Consider the following 23,671-nt stretch of genomic DNA (forward strand, 5'->3'; position numbering starts at 1 on the left):
GGGTGCTAATAGGGGGAACTGGGACTGGGACAGGACCTTCAGAGAGCCAGCTAAGGACAGAGTGCACGTTGCTAGGTCTTGGGAAGTGTGGCCAGATAGCAGTTAGTGAGCAATAACTGTCAGGGAACAGAAATCTACGTGGCGTCCAACTTTATCCTTTAAAGTCTGTGGTAGGAGTAACTGGGGGCAGCTGATGGGGTGCCAGTCATCAGGTTGCAGTGCAGAGCTCTGGGACCTGCAGCTTGATTACAGCAACTTTGGCCTCTCCCCAACAGCTCAGCCTGGGATGAGTAATTTCTCACCCTGGGTGGAGCTGAAACTTGCCTCCTACTTCCCTCTACCCCAGCTCAAATGGCAGTGAATGTGGAGAACTGGGGCAGAAACAGCCAACATGGGGTGAGGGGTCTCAGTGCAGCGCCAGGATCTGGAGATGAAGGCCTATGAGACATCTTGTGGGCTTCTACTGCCTCTCCAGGATTTGAGCCTCACATAAAACCATCCTCTCGGCAAAAGTCTTCAAGATCTAGAGGTTCCTGTGAATACATGAATGCCTAGCAGGAAAGGGATGGCCCCTTGAAGGTAGCTAAGGGACATCCTTGCAACCCCAATGGCAATCCCCAGGGCCTATATATATGTACATACATTATATGTACGTACATATATATGTACGTACATATAATGTTATATATAAATATGTGTATATATGTATATAAAAATGTGTATGTGTGTGTGTGTGTATATATATATATATATATATATATATATATCCCACCCCTAAGGAAGCCTCCCAAAATGTGTGTGTATATGTGTATGTGTGTTTACACACACACACACACACACACACATATTTTTTTTTCACAAACTGAAAGAAGTTTATTGGACAGGAGAGAGGTCCCCTTGTGGAAATCCTGAAGATCAGGAAAGGCAGTAGGGGCTCAGTAGGGCAAACTAGGATGGAGAAAAACACCAAACCAAAGGTAGCTATCCCACCACCCTCTTCTGGGTCCAAGAGACCTCTTAGCCCTGCTTCTCTATGTGCAACTGCCTCTAGGCAGGCCTGCTTTCCCTATACTGCCAGCAAGTGGGCCACATGCCTCTCCCTCCCTGTATTTTCCTCCAGCATGACCCCCATCAAGACCCTTGCTTCTCTGAGCTCACTCCCAACGTTTTGCCAGGCAGGTGGGGAAGACTCTGCTCTGAGGGACAGGGCGTAGTGACAGCACATCACTGGACAGACTGAGGGAGTTGAGGCACCATTGCCAAAAGCCTTTTTGTTGTTTAGGTCATGGAGGGGTACGTGGAAAGCCATCTTTGAAAGGCATGAAGAGTCCTCTAAGCAATCCCAGCTCCTCCCTATCCCTGGTGAGTCCTCCCTCACAAGAAAGCAAGCAAGACACAGGTAAGAGTTTAAATTTATTTATTTTCTTTTAAAGATTTATTTATTTATTTATACAAGCACTGGGCACAGTCAGAAGCATGGGAGGGTGAGAGAATTCACCAGAGCCAGAGCGGGGAGTACAGCAGGCAGAAGGACCGAAGTACACTGCTGAGGGGAGCAGCGGGCGGCAGGAGAGGTCTGCGCACCACGCGGGACCCTCCTCCGGTGGCCGGGGAGCAGCCGGGGATCGAACCGGCGCTGCAGAGGCTGCGGGCAGCTTCACAACCCAGCGCTCAACAACTGTGCCACTGGGAAGGCCCTAAATTTATGCTTGGAAAAAACAAAATCCCATCCTCACTCCATAGTTCAGGAAGGTTTCCCCAGGGGGCCCTGCCCCTCTAAATGGTCATCTCTTTTCTGACTCTAGCTTCCACCGATGTCCACTATGATGCTGCTACTTGGGTGAGGGGCTCCTCCAGGTACTGCACCAAGGCCTGGGCCTACAAGAGAGGTAGCAGAAATCAGTCCTCACCATGATCTGCTACTACAGGGATCCCAAATCCAGGCCCATGCCCAATGCAGAGCCCCTGCTGCTCCTGGGAGTTAGCCCACACCAGATATTACATGAGGACCACGCCAAAAAGGTGGCGGGGCTGGGAGTGCACAGTGATGAGGCAGGAAGGCTGGACCCAGGGTTATGCAGGAATGGGTACATACACACCTTGGCCTTGAGCATTCCGAAGCCAACGGTCTCCTTGGCATACATACACAGCAGAAGGTTGGCCACTCGGGTAATGGCGACACGGCCCTCCTGGTGGGGTGATAGCATGGGATGTGATGCACGGCTGACACCCTTAGCCCCCTCTGTCCTCAAGTGCTCCCTTTGAGACTATCTCTTCCTTCCATGTCTGTCCCGGAAAGCAGGAGCTTCAGAAGTGATGCTTTGACCACTCTCCTAGACACAGGTCACACACAATCTTTTTTTTTTTTTTTAAAGATTTAACTTATTTATTTTTGTGTAGAAGAACTGGAGTGTAGGCCAGAGGTGGGGGGGCGGGGTAATGAGAGGATTCACCAGAGACAGAGTGGGGAGCAGAACAGGCGGATTTACTGAAATATACTCTAAAGGGAGCAGTGGGAGAAACAGGAGAGAGGTCTGCTGCACCATATGGGTTAGCTCCCTAGCAAGTATCAAACTCAGACCATAGAGATGAAAGTGCTGAGACTTAACCCTTAGGCCACCAGGAGGCCCAACATGAGGCTTTGAGCCCAGATTCCAGCCTCAGCACAGGTACTTACTAAACAAGTTATTCAGGGATATTCATTCTCCCAGGAACTTGGTTTCCCTTTTTTTTTTAAAAAAAAAAAAAAAAAGATTTATTTTTTTATGCATATAAGAGCTGGGGTGCAGGCCAGAAATGCAGGGAGTGGGAAGATTCACCAGAGACAAAGTGGGGAGCAGAACAGACAGATGTACTGAAACATACTGCTGAGGGGAGCCGCAGGTAAGACAGGAGAGGTCTGCTGTACCATGTGGGTAGCTCCGTGGCTGGGATGGAAGTAAACTTGTGCTGCAGTGACTGCTGATAGCTTCATAGTGCTGAGACTTAATGCCTTGCACCACCAGGGAGGCCCTGGTTTCCCTTTTTGAAATGGAAACCTACTTCACCCCAGTGGGTGAGGGTGCTAGTAATAGGAAGATTTGTATCTGCAAAGGGCTGCCCAAATGGGTGATGTTACTATTATAGGTTCACCCCAAAGATACTATAAGGGACTTGAGAGCAGTAACCAAACTTTTATTTCTCTTTTCCCATGGTAATGTTTTTCAAAATGCAGGTCTGACCCCAGGATTAGGAGCTCAGTTAAGAAGGTTGCTCACCACTAAAAGAAAGAGGGAGGGGCCTCCCTGGTGGTAGAAGGGGTTAAGTCTCAGCACTATGAAGCAGCAGGCCTCTCCTGTCTCACCTGCCCCACTGCTCCCCTCAGCAGTGTATTTCAGTCATTCTGTTCTGCTCCCACTCTGTCTCTCATGAATCCTCTCACCCGCCCCTCCCCTGCACCTCTGGCCTACACCCTAGCTCTTGTATGCAAAAATTAAAAAAAAAAAAAGAGAGAGAGAGAGAAAGTGAGAAAAAGTCCTTTGCAAGTAGTAAGGGAAGTACTGTTTCATCAAACTTGTTTTAGCGGGTATAACTTAAAATGAGCTCTGATTTAAAATATATTTATGGTGTGGTTGAAGTTAAACAGCTTGAAAACTATGGCCCTATTGCACCAGCTCTAGGTTATGCAGCTCTAGGTTATCCCAGAAGGCGCCATCAATTTAAATGAAATGACATCCTTGGTTGGGGAGGGGGTGGGAAAGAGGTAAGCAACTGAATTACATGGAAATCCTTCCTGGAGTTCACCCTTCGGGACTGTTTAATCATTCAGCAAACTTTCACTAGGTAGCCACTATGCACTGAGAACAGGTACTGTGCCAGCTACTTCTCTGGTCTCATCTCCTACTGCTCTCCCCCTATTCTCATGATACTCCAGTCACATAAACCTCCTTGATCCTTGACCAGAAACCATTCTGCCTCAGGGCCTTTGCACTTGCTGTTCTGTCAGAAATGTTTTCCCCTCAGAGTCTCACACTTCCTCAGTTCTTCCATGAAATGCCTCCTTTTCAGTGAGACTGTCCCTGACCCATGCCCTCCTTTATCTCATTTCCTTTATTTTCTCCATAACAACTTCAAAATCTATCATACTATTTTTTTTAAATTTCATACATATTTTACAAAACATATATACAACCTTATTTTACCAAACATACATATTTTACTTGTTTTAAGGCATATTTAAGACTATAAGCTTCTTTAGTAGGGCTGCAGTTTCTGTCTGTCTTGTTGCTACCTTCCCCCCAGGGACCTAAATATTGGTACAAAGCTGTCAGTTTCTGTTTTCAGAAGTTCACTACCTGCTGGCTACTTCCCCTTTCTGGACTGCATTTCCTTTCTCTGTAAATTGACGGGATTAGACTAGGTGCTGGAGACTCTGCCATGGGTCTGTGAATCTGGGATGAAAACACTTTACATTTGCATAGCACTCTATAGTTTACATCCACTCTTTCATATGATCTTCAAAATAATGTGAGATGGTGGTGGTAGGGAAATTATTGTTTCCACCTTAGGCGTGTGGTAAGGAAGCTCTGAGAAGTTAAAATAACTTACCTAAGCTTCCACAAATGATAAACGGCTGGGTGAGAACCCCAGCCAGACCTCGGTCCAGGACTCTTTCCTCACCATCATTTGATGCATAGGGTCCTGCCTATCATAAACGCTGTTGCAGACTAATTTAGTAATCTTCCGGAAATCCTGTCCCTGCCCTTCCAACCATCCAGGGTGGGATCCAGGTTATTCCCTGGGGATCCCCTTGGGGGACAGGGGGCATGGCTCCCCTCTCCATACCATGCAGTCCATGAGGATGAATTTGAGATTGTCTTCATTAAATGCTTGGTTGCCATTTCGGTCGTAGGCGGCCCAGATGTTACTAGCGATGGCCGCGGTGACCCGGGCGTCTGTATCCCCGTAACCAGAGTAGGCCAGCAGAGATCCTTCGTTATTCAGCAGCCTGGCGAGGGACAGGAAGGGATATCGACGTACTCAAGGACATGAAATAAAACGCCCGGGTTCCCACCCCAATACCCGCCACTGGTGCTTCTAGAAAACAAGGGTCCGGACAGTGTCCAGGAATGTGCCCCGAGTACCCAGCACGCTCGTCCCGCTACCTGCAAAGGCCCTCTGCTACCTTCTCCCTTCCGGGGATCCTCCCCCAACCCTCCTTCTGAGAGCCGCCCCACACCAGTGCTCGCCAATCGAGTCCTCGGTCGGCACTCACAGGGTGCTCTGGACACCTCCGGTGTTGGCTTGGCTTAGCACTTGGGTCAAAGCCTTGGGTCGCAGCATGCCTGTGGCTCGTAACCCTGGGCTTTTGCACCCAGATCCCGGAGTTGCTACCCGCCGACCTCCGCAGGCCACTTCCCGTAGTCCAGCGGCTCGGCTCCGGAACGCCCTGGGAGTTGTAGTTTCCAGGCCTGGCTTTTGTGGCTTGGACGCCGCACCGTCCCAGCGCAGGGGGCGCTGGGAACTGTAGTTCCTTATGGCCGCGCGCGGCACCCTGGGAGCTAGAGTTCGCCTTTGCAGTCAGACCACGCGGTTGTGGGGGGAAAGAGCGGGAGTGGGGGGACAGGGCAGCTCTAGAAGGATGTTTAACCACTTCGGGGAGAGAAAAGTCCTCACGTCCTCTTGGCAATCACGATTCCATTTTTTTTCCAAGTCCCCGTTTTTGTCAGGCACACCTTTGGCTACTTTGCAAAGCAATTCTCTACGTGCTACACAATCCTGCGAGACGGGGAGGTGGAAACGACTGCGAGTGTCGCGGAAGCCCGGGGGCGGCAAGGCCGCGCGGCAGAACGCGGCCTCCGGTGCCGTCCTGGATCAGACCTTCACTCAGGCCGCGGCCCTCGGGGAGACGTGGGCAATCCCAGAAATGGGCGCCTCGTGGGCGTCCGACAGTGGGGAAATGCGCCCTCCTTGCCGGGAGAAGCCCCGCCTGGAAACGCTCTGGCTTCCCACTTGTCACAGGGGCCCGAGATAAGGCGGCGACGCAGAAAGTCCTTTGTCCCGGGCGGGAGCTGCCCGCGGGGCGGGGGCCGCGTCGGGGCGCGGGAGCCCGGGCGCCCGGGGCGGGGGCCGGGGAGTGGGCGCTCGCCCGGGGCGCGCCCCCGGCCCGGCCCGGCCCGGAGTCCCTCCGGGGCCGCCGCCCAGAGAGGCCGGGTCGGGGCGGCGGGACCCCGGCCTCGGCGCTGGGCGGCCCCTGCTGCAGTGGCCCCCCGGTCCGCCCGGGGCGCTGTGCGCGGCTGGTCCGGAGGGGGCGGAGGAGCCTTCGGGAGGGAAGGGGAGTGTTGGAGGCGCCGGGGCCGCGCGGGGCTGGCCGGGCGGGCGGGGAGGAGGAGGAGCCGGGGCGGGCTGGCGGGCGGCCGGGTGGCGGCGGCGGCATGGCGGAGCCAAGCGGGGCCGAGACGAGGCCCCCCATTCGGGTCACCGTCAAGACCCCCAAGGACAAGGAGGAAATTGTGATCTGCGATCGAGCCTCGGTCAAGGAGGTAGCGCGGGCGGCGGGGTGGGGTGGGCGCGCGGAGGAGGGGGTCCGTGAGCCGAGGGGTGGCTCAGGGACGGTGACGGCCGGGCTCGCGGGAGGACGGGGAGAGAGGGCGCGGGCCCGGCGGACTCCCGGAGTGGCGGAGGGGGCGGGCGAGGGGAGGGGGCGTCCTGTGAGGGTTATTTGGGGGAGCGCGGCGCGTGCTGGGGAGGGGAGGCCAGCTCTAGCCTTGTGGCCTGGGCTGGGGGCGTGGTGGGGAGTGGGGAGGGGACACCTTGCTTAGGGACGGGGGAGGGACCGTGGGTTTGAAGGGAGTTGCGCCCGTGGTTGCTGGTCGGGGTTGGGGACCTGGAAGCAGAGTGGGGGGCCGGGGCAGGGTGCTGAGCCGGGAGAGGCGGCGGGGGGCGCAGCGGAGCGCTCGGGGCGCATACTGTGAGCCTACAAACGCCCAGGCTACTCTGAGCGCCTGGTGGTGGGGGGAGGATACCCCTCTCCCCAGGTCCTCCCTCCTCTTTCGAATCGTGGCGGTTACATCTAGTTCTCAGCTCCTCCGGGATTTACATACCGTGCAGTAGGTGCTCAATAAAAATGTGTTGAATGAGTGAATGAGCTAATATTGCCTGTGTTCGCCACCCCCCTCTGACTGCTTCACAGTTTCACATAGGAGGGGCTTAAGATAGGCCTTCTGGTTGGAAGACAGGAATCTGGAAGCTGCCTTTGCTTAGCAAGTGCACTGCTTTTACTTAGGTTTGTGTTTTGTTTGGTTTGGAAGGCTACTGATTGATTGGGGGTATCTTACTCTCCCCAAGTCTGCATTTAAAGGTGCCATCACTGCCCGCCCCACCCCCCACCCCCGTTATTTGACTACTTTTCACGAATTTAAATTATTTTGCCTACAAAGTTGAATTTGAAATTGGCTCTATTTGAGAAATATTGTGTTTGGTTAAGAGCCTGGGCTGAGTTCATTCCAGTCAGCACAGGACAAGTTACCTAACCATACAGATCCTTCCTTTTCTCATCTTTGAAATGGAGAAAATAATATGTTTCTCCTGGGACTTAGACTTTTAAACTTGTGAATGTGCGTGCAGTTATTTATAAACTGGCATGTATTTGTTGTAGTTGTTGCAGGAAGTTTGTGAATAAAGACAAGATAGTAACTTGGGGTCTAAGGAGAGAAGTCTGAAGGGTTTGAGGCTGTTGAGGGAGTTGAGATGAAGGGAGCTGCCAGGCAGGAATACCCTACCTGGGTGAAGACATTGCAGAGGGAGTGGCACATAGCAGTGAGGGCTTTGAGAGCCAGACACTCTGAGATAGAGCTGCCAGATCTGCCACACTGATCCATCTATGTGGTTAAAAAAGGAGCTACTTGAAACATGCTAAATATTCCTCCTAATTATTTTATCAATTATATTGCCTTTTTAATAGCTTCAATTAAATAATTGAATGACTAGTGAAAACAGAGGAAGGAGCAGCTTATTGTAGCTGAAGCAATGGGTGGAGACTTCACAAGGAGGTGGGAGTAAGGAAATGTAGAGACTCTTGAAGGAAAGGCAGGGTACTTGGTTGGTAGAGCGCTGGGGGTCTGCATAGTGACTTCTGCCTCTTCCTCACAGTTCAAAGAGGAAATTTCCCGGAGGTTTAAGGCTCAGCAGGATCAGCTGGTCCTGATCTTCGCAGGCAAGATCCTGAAGGATGGGGACACACTGAACCAGCATGGGATCAAGGATGGGCTCACTGTCCATCTGGTCATCAAGACCCCTCAGAAGTAAGTGCAGGAGAGGATCGGGTTCATTCTCTGATTGGACTTCCTCCCTACCCCCCACCCGCATTCTTTCTCACCCATGGCTCAACTGTATCTAGAGGGCCTGGAAGGTGACTTTTGGATGGATTGTGAGACAACCTTATGATCTCACCTGCAGAGGAAGGGAACCTGACTTACCTTCCCAGAATGCTACTCTCTTCTCTTGCCCCTGTCTGACTTACAGACTCCCCCTACCTGAGGGGTGCTTAGTTGATGGCTTGGGTTGGGGGCAGTAGGTGCACAGCAAACACAGAGATTATTGTCTTCCCTCTCCTTGTGTTCACACCAACCAGGATTTTTCTTTCTCTGTCCTTAGGGCTCCAGATCCAACTGCTGCCACTGCTTCTTCCCCCTCCACTCCAGACCCTGCCTCCGCACCCTCCACCACGCCTGCTTCACCCACCACCCCTGCCCAGCCCTCTACCTCTGGCAGTGCCACTTCAGATGCTGGCAGTGGAAGTCGGCGGAGCAGTGGGGGGGGGCCCTCCCCTGGGGCTGGGGAGGGGCCTCCCAGTGCTACTGCATCCATTCTCTGTAAGCCCTTAGAGGGGAGAGTGCAGTCCTATTTGGGGAGTGTGGGAGAGCCAAGGGGAGGGAGAAACGAGGTGCCTGCTCCTGGTCTGATGGGAATAGAATAGGGCACCTCTGGACATCATATTGCTATTTGAGCCAAGCTGGGGAGGAAGCCAGTCTGTGATAGCTTCCCAGAGGAGGGTAACCTGGCTAAATGTTAAGAATGAAGGGAGAGCTGGGGAATCCTGGGTGAGGATATTGGCACCTGGGTGAGGGTATTGGGGTGTGGGCCCCACAGTAGCTAGCTGGAGAACATGTGTTTCTCATTCAATGGGTTATCCTCTCTATGCTTAGTGCTATGCCAGCTCTCAACCTCAGCCATCAAAGAGGTTTCTTATCTTGGCAGCTCACGTATCTGCCTGCAGTGGATTGGGACTGAGGCTGTGGGAATGATTGGAAAGGGACAAGTGAGAATCAGACGGGGTCCCTCCTGGAAACCTGAATCAGTGGCCAGGTGGGGAAGAGCTCTTGAAGCTCATTATGACCCTGCTCCCCACCCCACAGCTGGCTTTGGGGGCATCCTGGGCCTTGGGAGCCTGGGCCTAGGCTCTGCCAACTTCATGGAGCTGCAGCAGCAGATGCAGAGACAGCTGATGTCTAATCCCGAGATGCTGTCTCAGATCATGGAGAACCCCCTGGTCCAGGACATGATGTCTAACCCTGACCTGATGCGTCACATGATCATGGCCAACCCCCAGATGCAACAGCTGATGGAGCGGAACCCTGAGATCAGTCACATGCTCAACAATCCCGAGCTCATGAGGCAGGTGGGTATGAGAGGAGTCTGGCCCTGCATCGGAATCACCTGGGGAGCTCGTCCTACCTTGTCCTACCTTGATCATTCATTCAGCAATTGTGTTTTAAATACTGGGGGTACAATGATGAAAAAATACAGGCCTTTATTTCTAGGAACTCCTGCTCTCAAAGGGAGGTGGTGTGAGTAAGCAGGCAGCTATAATGGGGTGGTCCGTGCTGTCATAAAGAGAATCACAGGATCTGCTAGGAGCACAGAGAAGGGCTCCTTGACCCTACTCTAGGGCTCAGAGGAGACCTTCGAGAGGAAGTGTGATCCAAGCTGAGACTTGACAAAGGAAGAGTGAACCAGGAGAATTAAAAGAGGGTTCAGGCCCTAGGGACAGCAAGTGCAAAGACCTGGGAGTTCAAGATAGTAGGATGTTTGAGAAGCCTGTGGTTGGGCAGGGCCAGATAGATAAGGGAACTCCAGAGGGGCCGCGTTTTGTGTTTTATTTTTAATTTATTTTAAATTTTTTTTTTTTTAATTTTTTTTTTTAAGATTTATTTATTTATTTATACATGCACTAGGTACAGTCAGAAGTGCGGGAGGGCGACAGAATTCACCAGAGCCAGAGCGGGGAGCAGAGCAGGCACAAAGACTGAAGTACACTGCTGAGGGAAACAGCGGGCGGCAGGAGAGGTCTGCGCGCCATGTGGGACCCTCCTCCGGTGGCCGGGGAGCAGCCGGGGATCGAACCTGCACTGCAGAGGCTGTGGGCAGCCTCGCAACCCAGCGCTCAACCGCTGCACCACCGGGGAGGCCCTATTTTAAATTTTTTTAATAAAGATTTATTTATTTATACAAGCACTGGGTACAGTCAAAAGTGCAGGAGGGTGAGAGAATTTACCAGAGCCAGAGTGGGGAGCAGAACAGGCAGACTGACGAAGTACACTGCAGAGGGGAGCAGTGGGCGCGGCAGGAGAGGTCTGCGCACCATGTGGGACCCTCTCTGGCGGTTGGGATCGAACCGCCGCTGCAGAGGCTGTGGGCAGCTTCGCAGCCCAGCGCTCAACTGCTGCACCACCGTGGAGGTCCTTTTTTTAAATTTTTGCACAGAAGAACTGGGGTGTAGGCCAGAGGTACTAGAGACAGAGTGGGGAGCAGAACAGGCAAATTACAGAAATACACTGCTGAGGGGAGCAGCGGGCAACACAGGAGAGGTCTGCTGCGCTGTGTGGGTCAGCTCCCTGTTCAGGGATTGAACTCAGACTGTAGAGGTAAAAGCACTGAGACTTAACCCTTAGGGCACCAGGGAGGCCCTTACGTTGGTTTTTGGCTTCATGTCATGGCCCAATCCACCAAGGGACAGGGACAGACCTCAGCAGAGCTGTGGACACCACACTGGTGTCGCCAGAAGATACGTTCCATAAAGGCAAGGATTTGCAGATGTTTGATTTGCTGTCTCACGCAGTCCCTGGTGCATAGTACTCAATATTTATTGAATGAATAAATCATGGGATAAAAGATCAGAGACCCATGAGACTGGGTGTATCTGTCCACAGAGGTGTCTGACAAGAGGTATTGCATGGAGCAAATTTGAGAAGCACAGGGAAGGCATTCCAGGTTGGATAAGAACAAGAAGTGCCTATACCCATCTTCTCTTATGGACCGCTGGACCTGGGAGTTGATCCAAACCCGTGTTTATTAGCTCAAAGAGAATGCCCCCATCCCCAGTGTTCTCAGGTTTGGTCAGGCGAAAGACTTAAGGGTAAGGGTTAGAGGGGGTGATAGCATCGTTCCAGCTTTAATCCTTTCCTTCCCCAGCTTGTGGTGGTTGTCCAGGAATGGTAACATGGTCTTGGTCAGACAGACCACCTGGCCTGAAGGCCACCCCCCACCCACTGGAAGTGGGTCCTCAGGAAGATTCTCTGAGCCTATTTTTTCATCTGCAAAGTAGGGACAGAAATACCTACGTAGCACAGTTATTGTGGGAATTGAATGACTTAAATTCTCGGTCCCTTTATGTAGTAGATGCTCAGTAGATAATAAGTTTCTCCTCGCTTCCTCCCTATTCTGTTAGACTTTCTTATTCAGTTTCTTTGTGCTCCCTGATAAGTCTGTGGACCCCCCCTGAGTCTAAGGTTGGGAAGCTGCCGCTTTCAGCCCATCTCGTACTCCATTAGAAAATACAGGCCATTTAGAAAATCCCCACAGGGAGTCAGGGCTGGAGCCTAGAGTACAGTAGAGAAAGGAAGTCTCGTCACCCTACTTCCTGTCACTGTGGGCTAGATCCTGGACCCTGGTCCTGATCCTGACCTGTCCTCAAGGGCCACCCTTCCCCAGCTTGTTGCTCCCTAGTTCCAGGTCCCATCCTGTGTCTCTCCCTGTGTTTTGCCCCAGACAATGGAGCTTGCCCGAAATCCAGCCATGATGCAGGAGATGATGCGGAACCAGGACCGAGCCCTGAGCAACCTGGAGAGCATCCCTGGAGGATATAATGCCCTCCGCCGCATGTACACAGACATCCAGGAGCCCATGTTCAGTGCTGCCCGGGAGCAGGTGGGGCCAGGGACCGGGCTGTGGGAAGGCTGTCTGGGCTCCAGATTCCCCACCCCCAGACCCATGCCAGCCCATGGTGTGTCTGCTTCTCTATCCTCCCTGGCCATACAGGGAGGGCTTGGCTTGAAAGCAGTGCAGAGCGAGGCATAGTCCAACTTAGCATGGGACTGAGGCACTAGGGCAGAAGATAGCATAGTTCCCCAGGAAAGTGGGTGAGGCATAGTGTCTAAGGGATCTGACATTGTTCTGACAAACTTGCACCAGGGGCTCAAAGATTGTGGGCAGGCCTGGGGTCAGAGAGCCAAAACTGCACGGTGAATCTCAAGTGTGGTCCGCAGATCACCTGCATTGGAATCTCCTGGGAGCTTGTTAATCACGAGATTCCTGGTTGTCACCATTGAGCTATTTATTAAATAAATCTCTGGAATTAGACCCTAGAATATGCACTTTTAAAAATTCTTTGTGCAATTTTTCCAACTATATGGAAAGTGTAGGTAAAAATAGAACATTCTCTTGTATCCATGTTGCCCTGAGATGTTGCCATACGTAGTTTTGATGCCTTTTGGAGTTCTTTTTCAAAGTTTAATTTACATTAAATACTTTTATTTCCATGGTTGAAAAGTCAAAAGCTACACAAGTCAACTACAGGGTACTTAAAAAGTGTGGGAAGGTAGACACATACAAGAGTCACCTTCTATTCCACCTCTCAGCTATCTCTTTTCTATTTCTAAGGTAATTAATGTTAGTATTTGGTATTTTTTCCTAGACATATCTAGTATCTGCAACTAAGATGTTACAGGTAGAATTGCAGCCTTCACATACCACCTCCCCATTTTCTGCCTCTCTTCCCCTCACCAGAGCTCACTGCCACCCAGCATTGGTGTTGGTGGTTTCAATTCTTATATCATCTGTCTGTATCTATAACTATAATCTATAGTATTGTTTTGCATATATGTAAACCTTACAAAAGTGGTATCATGATGTTAATTTAATTTTTTAACTTGTTTTTTGCAAATGTTTTAAAGATGTTTACCATAAGAACATAGCCACAGGGAGGTGCGCATAGTGTAAATGTAGTGTGATGGGCTTTCACAGCTGAACACACAGCACCTGTGTGAGAGGGTGGGGTCTCACACCCCCTTTTTCCTTGTGGGGAGGAAAGTGCACTGTCCACAGAGGCCCCACGTGCTCTCCTGTACACTCCTTGCCCACGCACGTCTCTGCAAGTGAGTGTGTTGCTGACTACTCTGTCCGGTGACTCTGTCTGTCCCTACAGTAGTGCCATATTGCCTGAAGCCTGGGGGTCGGGTAACGTGAATCTCCCACCTTTTTCTTCAACTTCATCTTGGCTATTCCTGGCATTGCTCCTTCCAATTCTAGTCTCTGCTTGTAGGGATCAGCTATTAATTTTTTTTTTTTTTTAAGATTTTTTATTTTACTCATTTGTACAAGCACTGGGTACAGTCAGAAGCGTGGGAGGGTGAGAGAACTCAACAGAGCCAGGGCGGGGAACAGAACAGGCAGAGTGAGGAAACACAATGCTGAGGGGAGCAGCGGGCGCAGCAGGAGAGGTCTGTTACACCATGTGGGACCCTCGCTGGCGGCCGGGTATCGAACCAGCACTGTAGAGGCTGTGGGCAGCTTCGCAGCCCAGTGCTCAACTGCTGCGCCACCGGGGGAGGCCCAGCTATTAATTTTTAAAGGAATCTGTTCATTTTAAATTTTTAAGAAATTAAAAAAGTTAAATCAAAGTTACACATCTACCTGGTTTTAAAAAGAGTTCAAATAGTTGAGAAAGACGTAGAACTGATGCTCGCTACAGTGTGAGAAGCACTGGTTTAACTAAAAGAACAGCTCATTTGGCATCAACAAACTTGGGTTCACATACATGCTCCACCATTTTCTACTGGTGGGATTTTAAATGAGCTGCCCTCACTTCTCCAACCCGTGGCTTCCTCATTTTCAAAGTGGAGGAAATAGAGTATAGCAGTGGCTCTCAGTCATTTTGGTCTCAGGACCCCTTTATACTCTTACTTATCGAGAACCCCAAAGAGCATTTGTTTTTGTGAGTGAGATCTATTGCTATTCACTGTATCAGAAATGAAAACTGAGAAAGTTTTTAAAAATTTGTTTCACTTTAAAAGTAATAAATCTATTACACATGAACATACATAGCATATCTTTTAAAAAATAACTTTTTTTCCAAAACCAACCTTTCAAGGAAAGAGTGGCCTTATTTTACATTTTACAGATTTCTTTAATGTCTGGCTGACTACCAGACAGCTGAATTCTCATACCTGCTTCTGCATAGAATCTGTCGCAATGTCACTTACTATGTAGCCTTTGGAAAGTTCCACTGAAAACTTAAGAGTGAATGAGAGTGAAAAAGGCAAATAATGCCTTAGAATTTTAAAATCCATTTTAAATCTTGCAAGGGTCCTAGGATCACACTTTGAGAACTGGAGTATTATAAACAGAATAAATGTGTCAGGCACACAGTAGGTGCTCAATAAATTGCAGCTGTTATCACTTTAAGGCGTTCTGAAAGAGATTCCATCCTTAGGGTGTCTAGGGATGATCAAGGCACAGCCCAGAACTAGGTGGTGTTGAGTGCTAGGCAAGCCACCAGAACAGGAAACCTGTAATTGGGGCAAAGTCTGAAACTGTGGCCTACGAGCCCTGTTCTGTTATCTGAACAAGCATCTCGTAAGGTGAAAGAACCACATCTCAGAGCAGGAGCGTCCTTGGTCAGCCCTGTCCCCATCACCCATGCTGAGTCAACAGGAAAGGGGCTGGATGGGACCTCCGGTAGGGAGGGACCAAGGCTTCCCAACTACTCCTGCTTAGGTCGTAACCACCTAGAGACTTGTGAGAGGAAGGCTGAACCAGGGAAATGGCGTCTGGGGTTGAGGAGCACATCCTTGGCTCTTCCCTGGGTGCTGGCAGCTCCAGCGGGAGGAGGCTCAGGTGCCACCTTGGGCATGTGACAGGATCAGGTCTTGGGATGAATCTGGGTAACAGTGAGGAGCCCGGTGCAACCAAAGCAGCTAGGCTGAGGAGCTCAACTGCTAGGAGGAGGGGGCGGAGGAAGTCAGGTGGGAGAAGAAGTGGAAGGAGAGAAGACCTAGACAGGACCAGCTCCGCCAGAGGTGTTCTCCCTAGGGACTCCATCTTGTGGCATGCCTGCATGGACCGAATGCCACTTTGGGGACCTGGAACTCACTGAAAGGGGAAGCTGGGGGCAGATCATGGTTGAAGCAGTGACTTCTGTCTAGGCTTACAATTACTTATTGAGCACCTACTAGTGGCAGGGGCTGGGATGCAAAGGTCGTGTCTCTGCCCCTTCAGAGCTAAGGAAACCTGTTATCTTGGTGCACTGTGGGAGGGGTGTGTATAAAGGGGTGAAGTACTACTGGCCAGAGAGAAGATTAGAAATCCAGTATTTAGAGCCCCCAGAGGAGATAGGTGATTCCCATCTATCTCAGGTGTTCACTTTTTCAGTCACTAGCATCGGCCTGCTTCCAACGGCAGGCAAGGGTGGAGCTGCCTGCCCATTGTGGGGCCAGAAATGGAGAGGAGGACCTCTAAGGTCTTAGATCTCTCCCTTTTCTGGGGAAGGGGAGGCTGGTAGGTGAGAGGAAAGAAAGGGCTTAGCCCTTGTCCCTGATTTGTTTCAGTCCTTAACCCAAAACCTTTCCCTCCTCCCAGTTTGGCAACAATCCCTTCTCTTCCCTGGCCGGGAACTCCGACAGCTCGTCCTCCCAGCCTCTGCGGACTGAGAACCGAGAGCCCCTCCCTAACCCCTGGAGCCCCTCGACCCCCACCTCCCAGGCCCCCGGGTCCGGTGGGGAGGGCAACGGAGGATCGGGGACCAGCCAGGTGCACCCGACAGTCTCGAACCCCTTTGGGATCAATGCGGCTAGCCTGGGGTCAGGTATGTCCTAGGGTGGAAGGAGTTTAGTGGGGTCACCAGGGCAGTCTGTCTGTCCCAGAACTGAGTGGGGTTCACACTGCTCCAGAATATTGAAGACAGAGGCAACACTATATTGAAGCCACAGAGGGGACTCTGCAGCCTGGGGTAGTGGCTCCACCCTCGGAGGGTGAGGGGTGGTTCTGGCCATGTCCTGATGTCCCTGGCAATAATGGCCTAAGTAATGGCTCATGAATTAACTAGGCCCCACCTCCTAAGCTCTTTCAGCTCTGCTGCTACTATCCAGTGTAAATGGGTCAGGCAGAGGGGGGTGTGGGAGAGGAACCAGGGCAGACTAGGGCAAAGGCAGATGTGAGGCTGGGGAGAGGGATGTGCAGCACATGTACATAAGTGCAGGTTATGCACTGCACAACCCTGGGGATGCCCTGTTTACCTGGACTATGACTACATTTGGCCCTGTGGATGTCTTTGGTAGATGCCCTGATTTGTGTTCTGGGAAACATCTTGATTGGGAAAGACCCATCCCCTCTATGGGTTTCAGTTCTCTTATTTATAAAATAAGGGACTTGAACTTGATCCGTGGTTTTAAAATTGTGCTCCTGAGTCTTGGCGGGTGGGGGATTGGGGGCCGGGGTGGGGGGCAGACTGGACCATGTCCAATCAGACTGCTTACATACTTGGTTTCTGAGCGAGATTTGGTTTGAAGAAAACAAGTTTGAAAACCATTTTTCTAATGGCGATTAGATCTTTTCCAACTCTGATATTATCTGGGTTGGTGGCAGAAATAGTCCAGCGGGGCATGAATCAGACTCAGGTTCCAACTGGCTTATCCTTAGCAGAGTAGATGGAAGAAGCCAGGCCACAGCAATACAAGATAACCTTGAGGTCAGGAGAGACTTGGACCCACAAGCCTGTGGTGCCCATTTTGCTTTTGTAACCTCAGTGTCTGAAATAAGGGAGAATGAAGCGAGGCATCTGGTTTCCATCTGGACCCCTTTTCTTCTGTTTTGTTTGTTTTTTTCCTCCTTGTCCTAGGGATGTTCAATAGCCCAGAAATGCAGGCCTTGCTCCAGCAGATCTCTGAGAACCCCCAGCTGATGCAGAATGTGATCTCAGCCCCCTACATGCGCAGCATGATGCAGACACTTGCCCAGAACCCTGACTTTGCTGCTCAGGTACCAGACTGGTACAGGGGGGTATGCTGGGAGAGGTTTCCTGGTGGAGGACACATCCTGTGGTGGCGAGAATGCTCTGGAGCCAAGCTGTCTGGCTTTAGAACTCAGGTTCTGCCACCTGCTAGCTGCACATTCCCTCCTCTAAAATGGTTGTCACGTTAGTTATGGCTCACAGAGCTGCGAGGATTAAATGAACTCACACATCTAGAGCTCTTAGAGTGTGGCTCAGCACGTGGTCAGCACCACATGGTAGTGGAAAATGATAGTCGTCGTCAGCGAACTGGGGCTGAGCAGCCTGGGCCCCAATACTCATTGCCGAGCTGGTAGCTCCATTTCCTCTCACTGTCCCACCTAGGCCTGCAGGATATTATGAGATAAAAGCTGGCCCGATTTCCTTCAGTAGTGGTGGTGCCTAGGGAGTCTGAGGCTGCAGGGAATTCTTAGGGTGGATGGGAGGGCCCAGGCCTCCCCCTACATGCTTCCCCCTGGCAGATGATGGTGAACGTGCCACTCTTTGCTGGGAACCCTCAGCTGCAGGAGCAGCTCCGCCTGCAACTCCCGGTCTTCCTGCAGCAGGTGAGTGAGGAGCTGGGGGCAGAGGTGGAGAGCAAGGGTGTGCCCTGAGCTCTCCTTCCACCTCCCACTGCCCCTCTGCTCCTTTCCCACCAGATGCAGAACCCAGAGTCGCTCTCCATCCTCACCAATCCCCGTGCCATGCAGGCACTGCTGCAGATCCAGCAAGGACTGCAGACCTTGCAGACCGAGGCCCCTGGGCTGGTACCTAGGTGAGAGTGGGGCCAGGTGGGCAGCAGGTTCTGGTTTCTCCTCCCCTTTACCCTCTCCTCTGCCACTCTGAGCTGCCCCTGCTGGTGTCTCCGTGGGTCTGACTTCCTGTTTCTTCCATCGGCTTTTCCTTCTGGGTCTTTACTTCTCTACCCCTTTCTTGGATGCCATCTCCTACCTCTTGGTTTCTCTTGTCTGCAGCCTTGGCTCTTTTGGGATGTCCCGGACCCCAGCACCATCAGCAGGCAGCAACGCCGGGTCTACTCCCGAGGCCCCCACCTCCTCACCAGCCCCTCCAGCCACATCTTCTCCAACAGGGCCCTCCAGTGCCCAGCAGCAGCTCATGCAGCAAATGATCCAGCTTTTGGCCGGAAATGGAAACTCGCAGGTACATAGGGCAGTGGGGCCGACTGGACCACCACTTCCATCCTGGCAGTGTCGAGATAGCAGAGAGTGGGGGCAGCGGAGTCTACTTTCATGCCTCTGGCTTTCGATTCTGGTCTTCCACTTTCTAGCCCTGGGAAAGTTATCCCTCTCCCCTGAGTGCAGGTGCTTTTTTTTTTTTTTTAAGATTTATTTATTTATGCATACAAGAGCTGGGGTACAGGCCAAAGGTGTGGGTGGTAAGAGGATTCACCAGAGACAGTGGGGAACAGAACAGGCTGACATACAGATCGACTGACATACACTGCTGAGGGGAGCAGCGGGTGAGTTGGGAGAGGTCTGCTGCGCCATGTGGGTAGCTCCCTGGCCGGCCTGGGATCAAACTGTTACTGCAGTGGCTGTGGACAGCTTCGCAGATTGCGTCTTAACCCCTTGCGCCACCAGGGAGGCCCTGAGTTCAGTTTCTATAGCTGTAAAACGGAGGTGAGAATAGTGGGGCTTCCTTGGTGGCACAAGGGATTAGGTCTCAGCACTGTGAAGCAATCAACAGCCACTGCAGCACCAGTTCAATCCCCCGCCAGGGAGCTACCCACATGGCGCAGCAGACCTCACTGTCTCGCCCACTGCTTCCTTTAGCAGTGTATTTCAGTAGATCCACCTGTTCTGCTCCCCACTCTGTCTCTGGTGAATCCTCTAACCTCCCAACATGTCTGCCTCTACCCCAGCTCTTGTATGTATAAATAAATAAAATAAATCTTAAAAAAAAAAATGGAGGTAAGAATAGTAATAACACTCAACCTGTGCTAGTTACTGTTCTCAGTGCTTTATATTTGAGCACTCATTTACCATCTCCCTCATCACAGCTTGTGAGGAAGCTACTATTATGATCACTGTGTTACAGAGGGGGAAACTGAAGCCCAGAGACATTAAGTGGTTCCTCAGAGTCACACAGCTAGTATGCAGTGGAGCCAGTATTCAAACCGAGGCATTCTGGCTCCAGAATTTACACCTTAATTGCTTTGTTTTACCACTTCTTATATCAGGATTTATTTTGATAATTAAAGCAGACTCCATCTGTGAGGCAAGAGGGAGGTTCTGGGGGTGAAGTGACAAGCCCTGGGCCACAAAGTGAAGGCCAGGGATTGGGGATGATGTTGGGTCGTCCCCTTAACCCTTCTGTGATCTCTGTGACTAGATGAGTCTGGGAAAAGCCAGTCCACGGAGATGACATGCGCCCAGCTCAGTGCAGGCCCTGGGAGGGCTGGACAAGCCTTTACCAAGGACCAGGCAACTTAAATTCTGCAGGCTGTGACAGGGAGCCGTCCTGAGCACTGCAAAGGGCTTCTGTCCTGCACGTCAGGGCCCTTCCTGAGTGACTGCCTTGTGGCCCAGGCAGGTCCCTTCCTCCTCTGTGTGGCACGTTTCTCCTGTCAATGGCTGGATGGTCTGTGATTACTGGGCTTCTTCTGTGCCTCCTAAACATCTCCTGGGAAAACATTTCCAGGAGATGTTTACAGGAGCATCAAGAATGAAAAGTATTCTCTTTTGTGAATAACTGTGTGTGTTGATTGCTTAAGCAAAAAGCCAGGTTCTCTCTTTCCAGGGGCCTTTCTCTGGCCTTTACTGTGGCTGTGTGCATGATGATGGCCTGGAGGGGATCTGGAGGGCATTTAGCTTGCAAGCCTCATTGACCACAGAGCCTTTGGCTTTTGGAGTGCTTGTTAATATCTCCACTGAGGTGGACTATGAGCTGATCCAGGCCTGTTAGTTCTAAATGTACAGAAAGATAACCCCCTGGCCTTATTACACAATTGTTTAGTGACTGGGGCCATAGGCTGCGTGCCTGTTACTTGCAGATCAACTCTCCCTGTCCCATTGGGTTCTGATTGAGATAGGTCCCTTGGTGTTGGTCTTGTGCCCACTTGATGAGGCCTGTCCCCTGCAGGTGCAGACGCCAGAAGTGAGATTTCAGCAGCAGCTGGAGCAGCTCAACTCCATGGGCTTCATCAATCGGGAGGCCAACCTGCAGGCCCTGATTGCCACAGGAGGGGACATCAATGCTGCAATCGAGAGACTCCTGGGCTCTCAACTCTCCTAATCCCTCATCCAGCCCGTGCCTCCTGCCTCTCCCTCCCCTGATGCCAGCGTTTGGTTCTTCTGTTGACCCCTACCTGCAGCTTGTCATCCCTCCTGTCTTCTCCCTGTCCTGTACAGACAGCAGGGTGACCTTAAGAGGCCTGGGCCCAACCCCACAGTTCTGCCTGAGAAGGTTGGTTTTACTGCTACATCTCTCACAGAATCTTCTCTCTTATTCTATTTGAGCAGAGCTCTGTAAGTGGTTTTCACATTTTGTTGATTGGCCTTAGCTCCTAGCCCCACAACCACCTCTTTCAATCTTCAGACTTCTCAGTGGTCATGCGGAGTTGAAGGAGGAGCCAGCTGCCCGCTTCACTGAACAGGGTCTTCCATCTGAACCACTAGGGTTTGCTCATCTTACGTTTCTCTTTGGTAACTCCTTTCCTCCTTTCTCTTGCCCCCTCTCCTCCCACCCCTCCCTAGCCAATGCTAGAATTCATACTCAGAAGGAGGGGCTGGTGAAACAGACTGATTTTCCTCTTCACCTCTATTCTGGTCACTTCATACAGCACTTTTTCAGGGGGTCTGTGGAACTTGCAGTGGGGAGGAGGAAGGTGCTGAAAGGGGAGATGAGACACAGCCTTCTGGAAGAGAAATTAGCAAACCCTGGACCAATCCAATGGAGATGAGTGCAGAGGAGGAGGGAGTGAGATTTTTCTGGAGGAAAGAAATAGGGGAGACAGCCTGAGTAAACGACTTGGAGCTGGAGTTGACTATTAAGGAGTGGAAGTGCTACTAGCTCTTTTAGGCAGGAGTCCTGACTCAGACCTGCGGAGGAGACCTGGAGATGCTAATGGAATTTGAGTTGTTGAAATGGGCTCAGTGAAGCCTCACAAGGGGTCATATTGGCTCCATTTCCCCAAACACTTATGCTTATGTGTGTATTCACACACACATTTCCATGGACCTAGGACCTGCCTGTGTCCCCCAAGCACCCGTAATTTGAGCCCCCCTCAAGGACATGAAGGGGATCGGGGCCTGCCCCATCAGTGGATGTGGGTGGTGCATGGATATGTGCGCACACACGTGTGAGCTGAGTGAAGGGTGGACGCTGATGATTACTGGTTCAGAGTTCCTTCCTACCAGGCAAGTAGACAGAAAGGCCAGGCTGGGGCAGAACTGGGTTCCTTGGTCCTTTCGATGCTGCTGGCCCTCCTGAAGCTGTCAGCTATGACCAGCACCCTTAACACCCCTCATTGCTTTGGGACAATGTTAAAGGGATCTGTCCCTCCTGAGCTCTGTCCCTCCTGAGCCCCTGACCTTTGGCATATTAGCCTTTTTTTTTTTTTTTTTTTTTTTTTGAGTTTTTCTGTTTCCCTCTAAGCCAGAAAGGTCAATCTGAGGAAGGAAAAGAGAGGGTGGCAGTGATGTCTTTGATCTGGAATTGAACATTGTTCTACTGGAGCAGAGGAGGCCCATGTCACCTCCTTCCTCTGCCACTTAGTCCGCTGCTTGCACCACCAATGACTGAGAATGTGGAGGCAGGGGGAACAGAATCTTGCTCTGAGTGGGAAAGGGCTCCAAGCAATCCAGAGAGGATATCTGCGTGGCTCTCCATCCCTCCCACCCCCAACTCCCACACTGGCCTTTGTAAATAAATGGCGTGATCTTTGTTGTGAGGGTGTCTTAGTGTTTGTTTTCTGGGGGAGAGGAAGTTGGCTGAAGATAATTTCTTAGTTTAGAGGGCACATGCTGGGGTCTGTCTAGGGGACTTGAATTCAGTTACCAGAGCTATTAAGAAACACTGGAGATTAAGGGTTCCCTGGTATCTGTAGCCATGGTTTGGGAATGGGGAGGATTGCATTCTTTCATTCCCTGTTGCCTAGATCACAAAAGTATCAAATTATTTTCAAATCTAACGAATTGGATATTGTTCTAAAAGTTAATTAAGAACTTAAGAGATAAAGTAATATAAATGAAACCAAAAAACCAAGTAATAGAAATTCTATGTATTGGAATTACATAGAAATGAAAACAGTTATGCTTAGTATTTCAAGAAGATAAAAGCCAAGCTTAGAAATTTCAACAGAGGGGCCTCCCTGGTGGCCCTGGTGGCAGACGGGGTTAAGATGCAACCTATTAAGCTAACCAAAGCCTCTGGAGCACTAGTATGATCCCCAGCCAGGGAGCTACCCACATGGCGCAGCAGACCACTAATGACTTGCCCGCTGCTCCCCTCAGCAGTATATTTCAGTCAGTCTGCCTGTTCTGTTCCCCACTCTGTCTCTGGTGAGTCCTCTCACCCCCCGCACCTCTGGCCTGTACCCCCATTCTTGTATGCATAAATAAATCTTTTTAAAAAAATAAAAATTAAAAAAAGATATAGCAGAAAACTACAAAACAGCACAATTGGAAAAGAAGTGAATAGAAATTTTTTTATGAATCTTTTTATTGACGCTGTTTTTTATTGGTTTACAAACAAGTTTCAGGTGTACAGTTTCACACCTTGACATCTGTATATACATCACACCATCAAAAGTCTAGATTCCGGTCCTTGGTGGCACAGGCGGTTGAGCGCAGTGCTGTGAAGCTGTCTGCAGCCTCTGCAGTGCCGGTTCGATCCCCGCTGGCCTTGGAGCAACCCACGTGGCGAGCAGACCTCTCCTGTCTCACCCACTGCTCCCGTCAGCAGTGTATTTCATCAGTCTGCCTGTTCTGTTCCCTGCTCTGTCTCTGGTGAGTTCTCTCACCCTCACGCGCTTCTTGTCTGTGCCCCAGCTCTTGTATAAATAAAATAAATCTTAAAAAAAAAGTTTATATTCCACCCACAACCTCTCTTCCCATTATACACGCATGAGAAATTTTAATTACAAAAATGTAATAAATGAAAATATCGATAGGTGGACTTAGTGGCATGTTGAACATAACTGAGGAAAAGAATTGGTAAGATATTTTCACATAAACACAAGCTGAGTCCACCACCAGCAGGTTCAGATTAAGGGAAATTCTAAAGAGTAATCTTCAACCACAAAAATAAAGAATGGAAAACAATGAAAGTGGAATATATGTGTGGAAAGGTAAATAAATGTTGACTATAAAAGAAAAATGGTAATGTCTCATGGTGTTAGAAATGTAA

General features: G+C 50.8%; 2 protein-coding genes across 2 annotated transcripts; one reads left to right on the forward strand and one right to left on the reverse strand.

Annotated features, from left to right (window-relative positions):
- Positions 1-1,699: 1,699 nt before the first annotated feature.
- On the reverse strand, positions 1,700-5,995 carry LAMTOR2 (late endosomal/lysosomal adaptor, MAPK and MTOR activator 2). Its single transcript, XM_037498544.2, has 4 exons — positions 5,255-5,995; positions 4,825-4,987; positions 2,100-2,189; positions 1,700-1,878 (listed from the first exon to the last, which is right to left on the reverse strand). Exons 1-4 carry the CDS (start codon positions 5,320-5,322, stop codon positions 1,822-1,824), a joined length of 378 nt encoding a protein of 125 aa, XP_037354441.1. The 5' UTR covers positions 5,323-5,995; the 3' UTR covers positions 1,700-1,821.
- Positions 5,996-6,399: 404 nt separating this feature from the next.
- Positions 6,400-23,638, forward strand: UBQLN4 (ubiquilin 4). Its single transcript, XM_037499242.2, has 11 exons — positions 6,400-6,521; positions 8,131-8,282; positions 8,635-8,852; positions 9,396-9,658; positions 12,028-12,186; positions 15,895-16,120; positions 17,153-17,292; positions 17,785-17,868; positions 17,962-18,077; positions 18,277-18,463; positions 20,405-23,638. The coding sequence occupies exons 1-11, from the start codon at positions 6,414-6,416 to the stop codon at positions 20,555-20,557; spliced, it is 1,806 nt and encodes a 601-aa protein (XP_037355139.1). The 5' UTR covers positions 6,400-6,413; the 3' UTR covers positions 20,558-23,638.
- Positions 23,639-23,671: the final 33 nt, after the last annotated feature.

Source organism: Talpa occidentalis, unplaced genomic scaffold, assembly GCF_014898055.3.
Source record: "Talpa occidentalis isolate TD23 unplaced genomic scaffold, MPIMG_talOcc4v2.1 talOcc4.9, whole genome shotgun sequence".
Taxonomy (NCBI): Eukaryota; Metazoa; Chordata; class Mammalia; order Eulipotyphla; family Talpidae; genus Talpa; species Talpa occidentalis.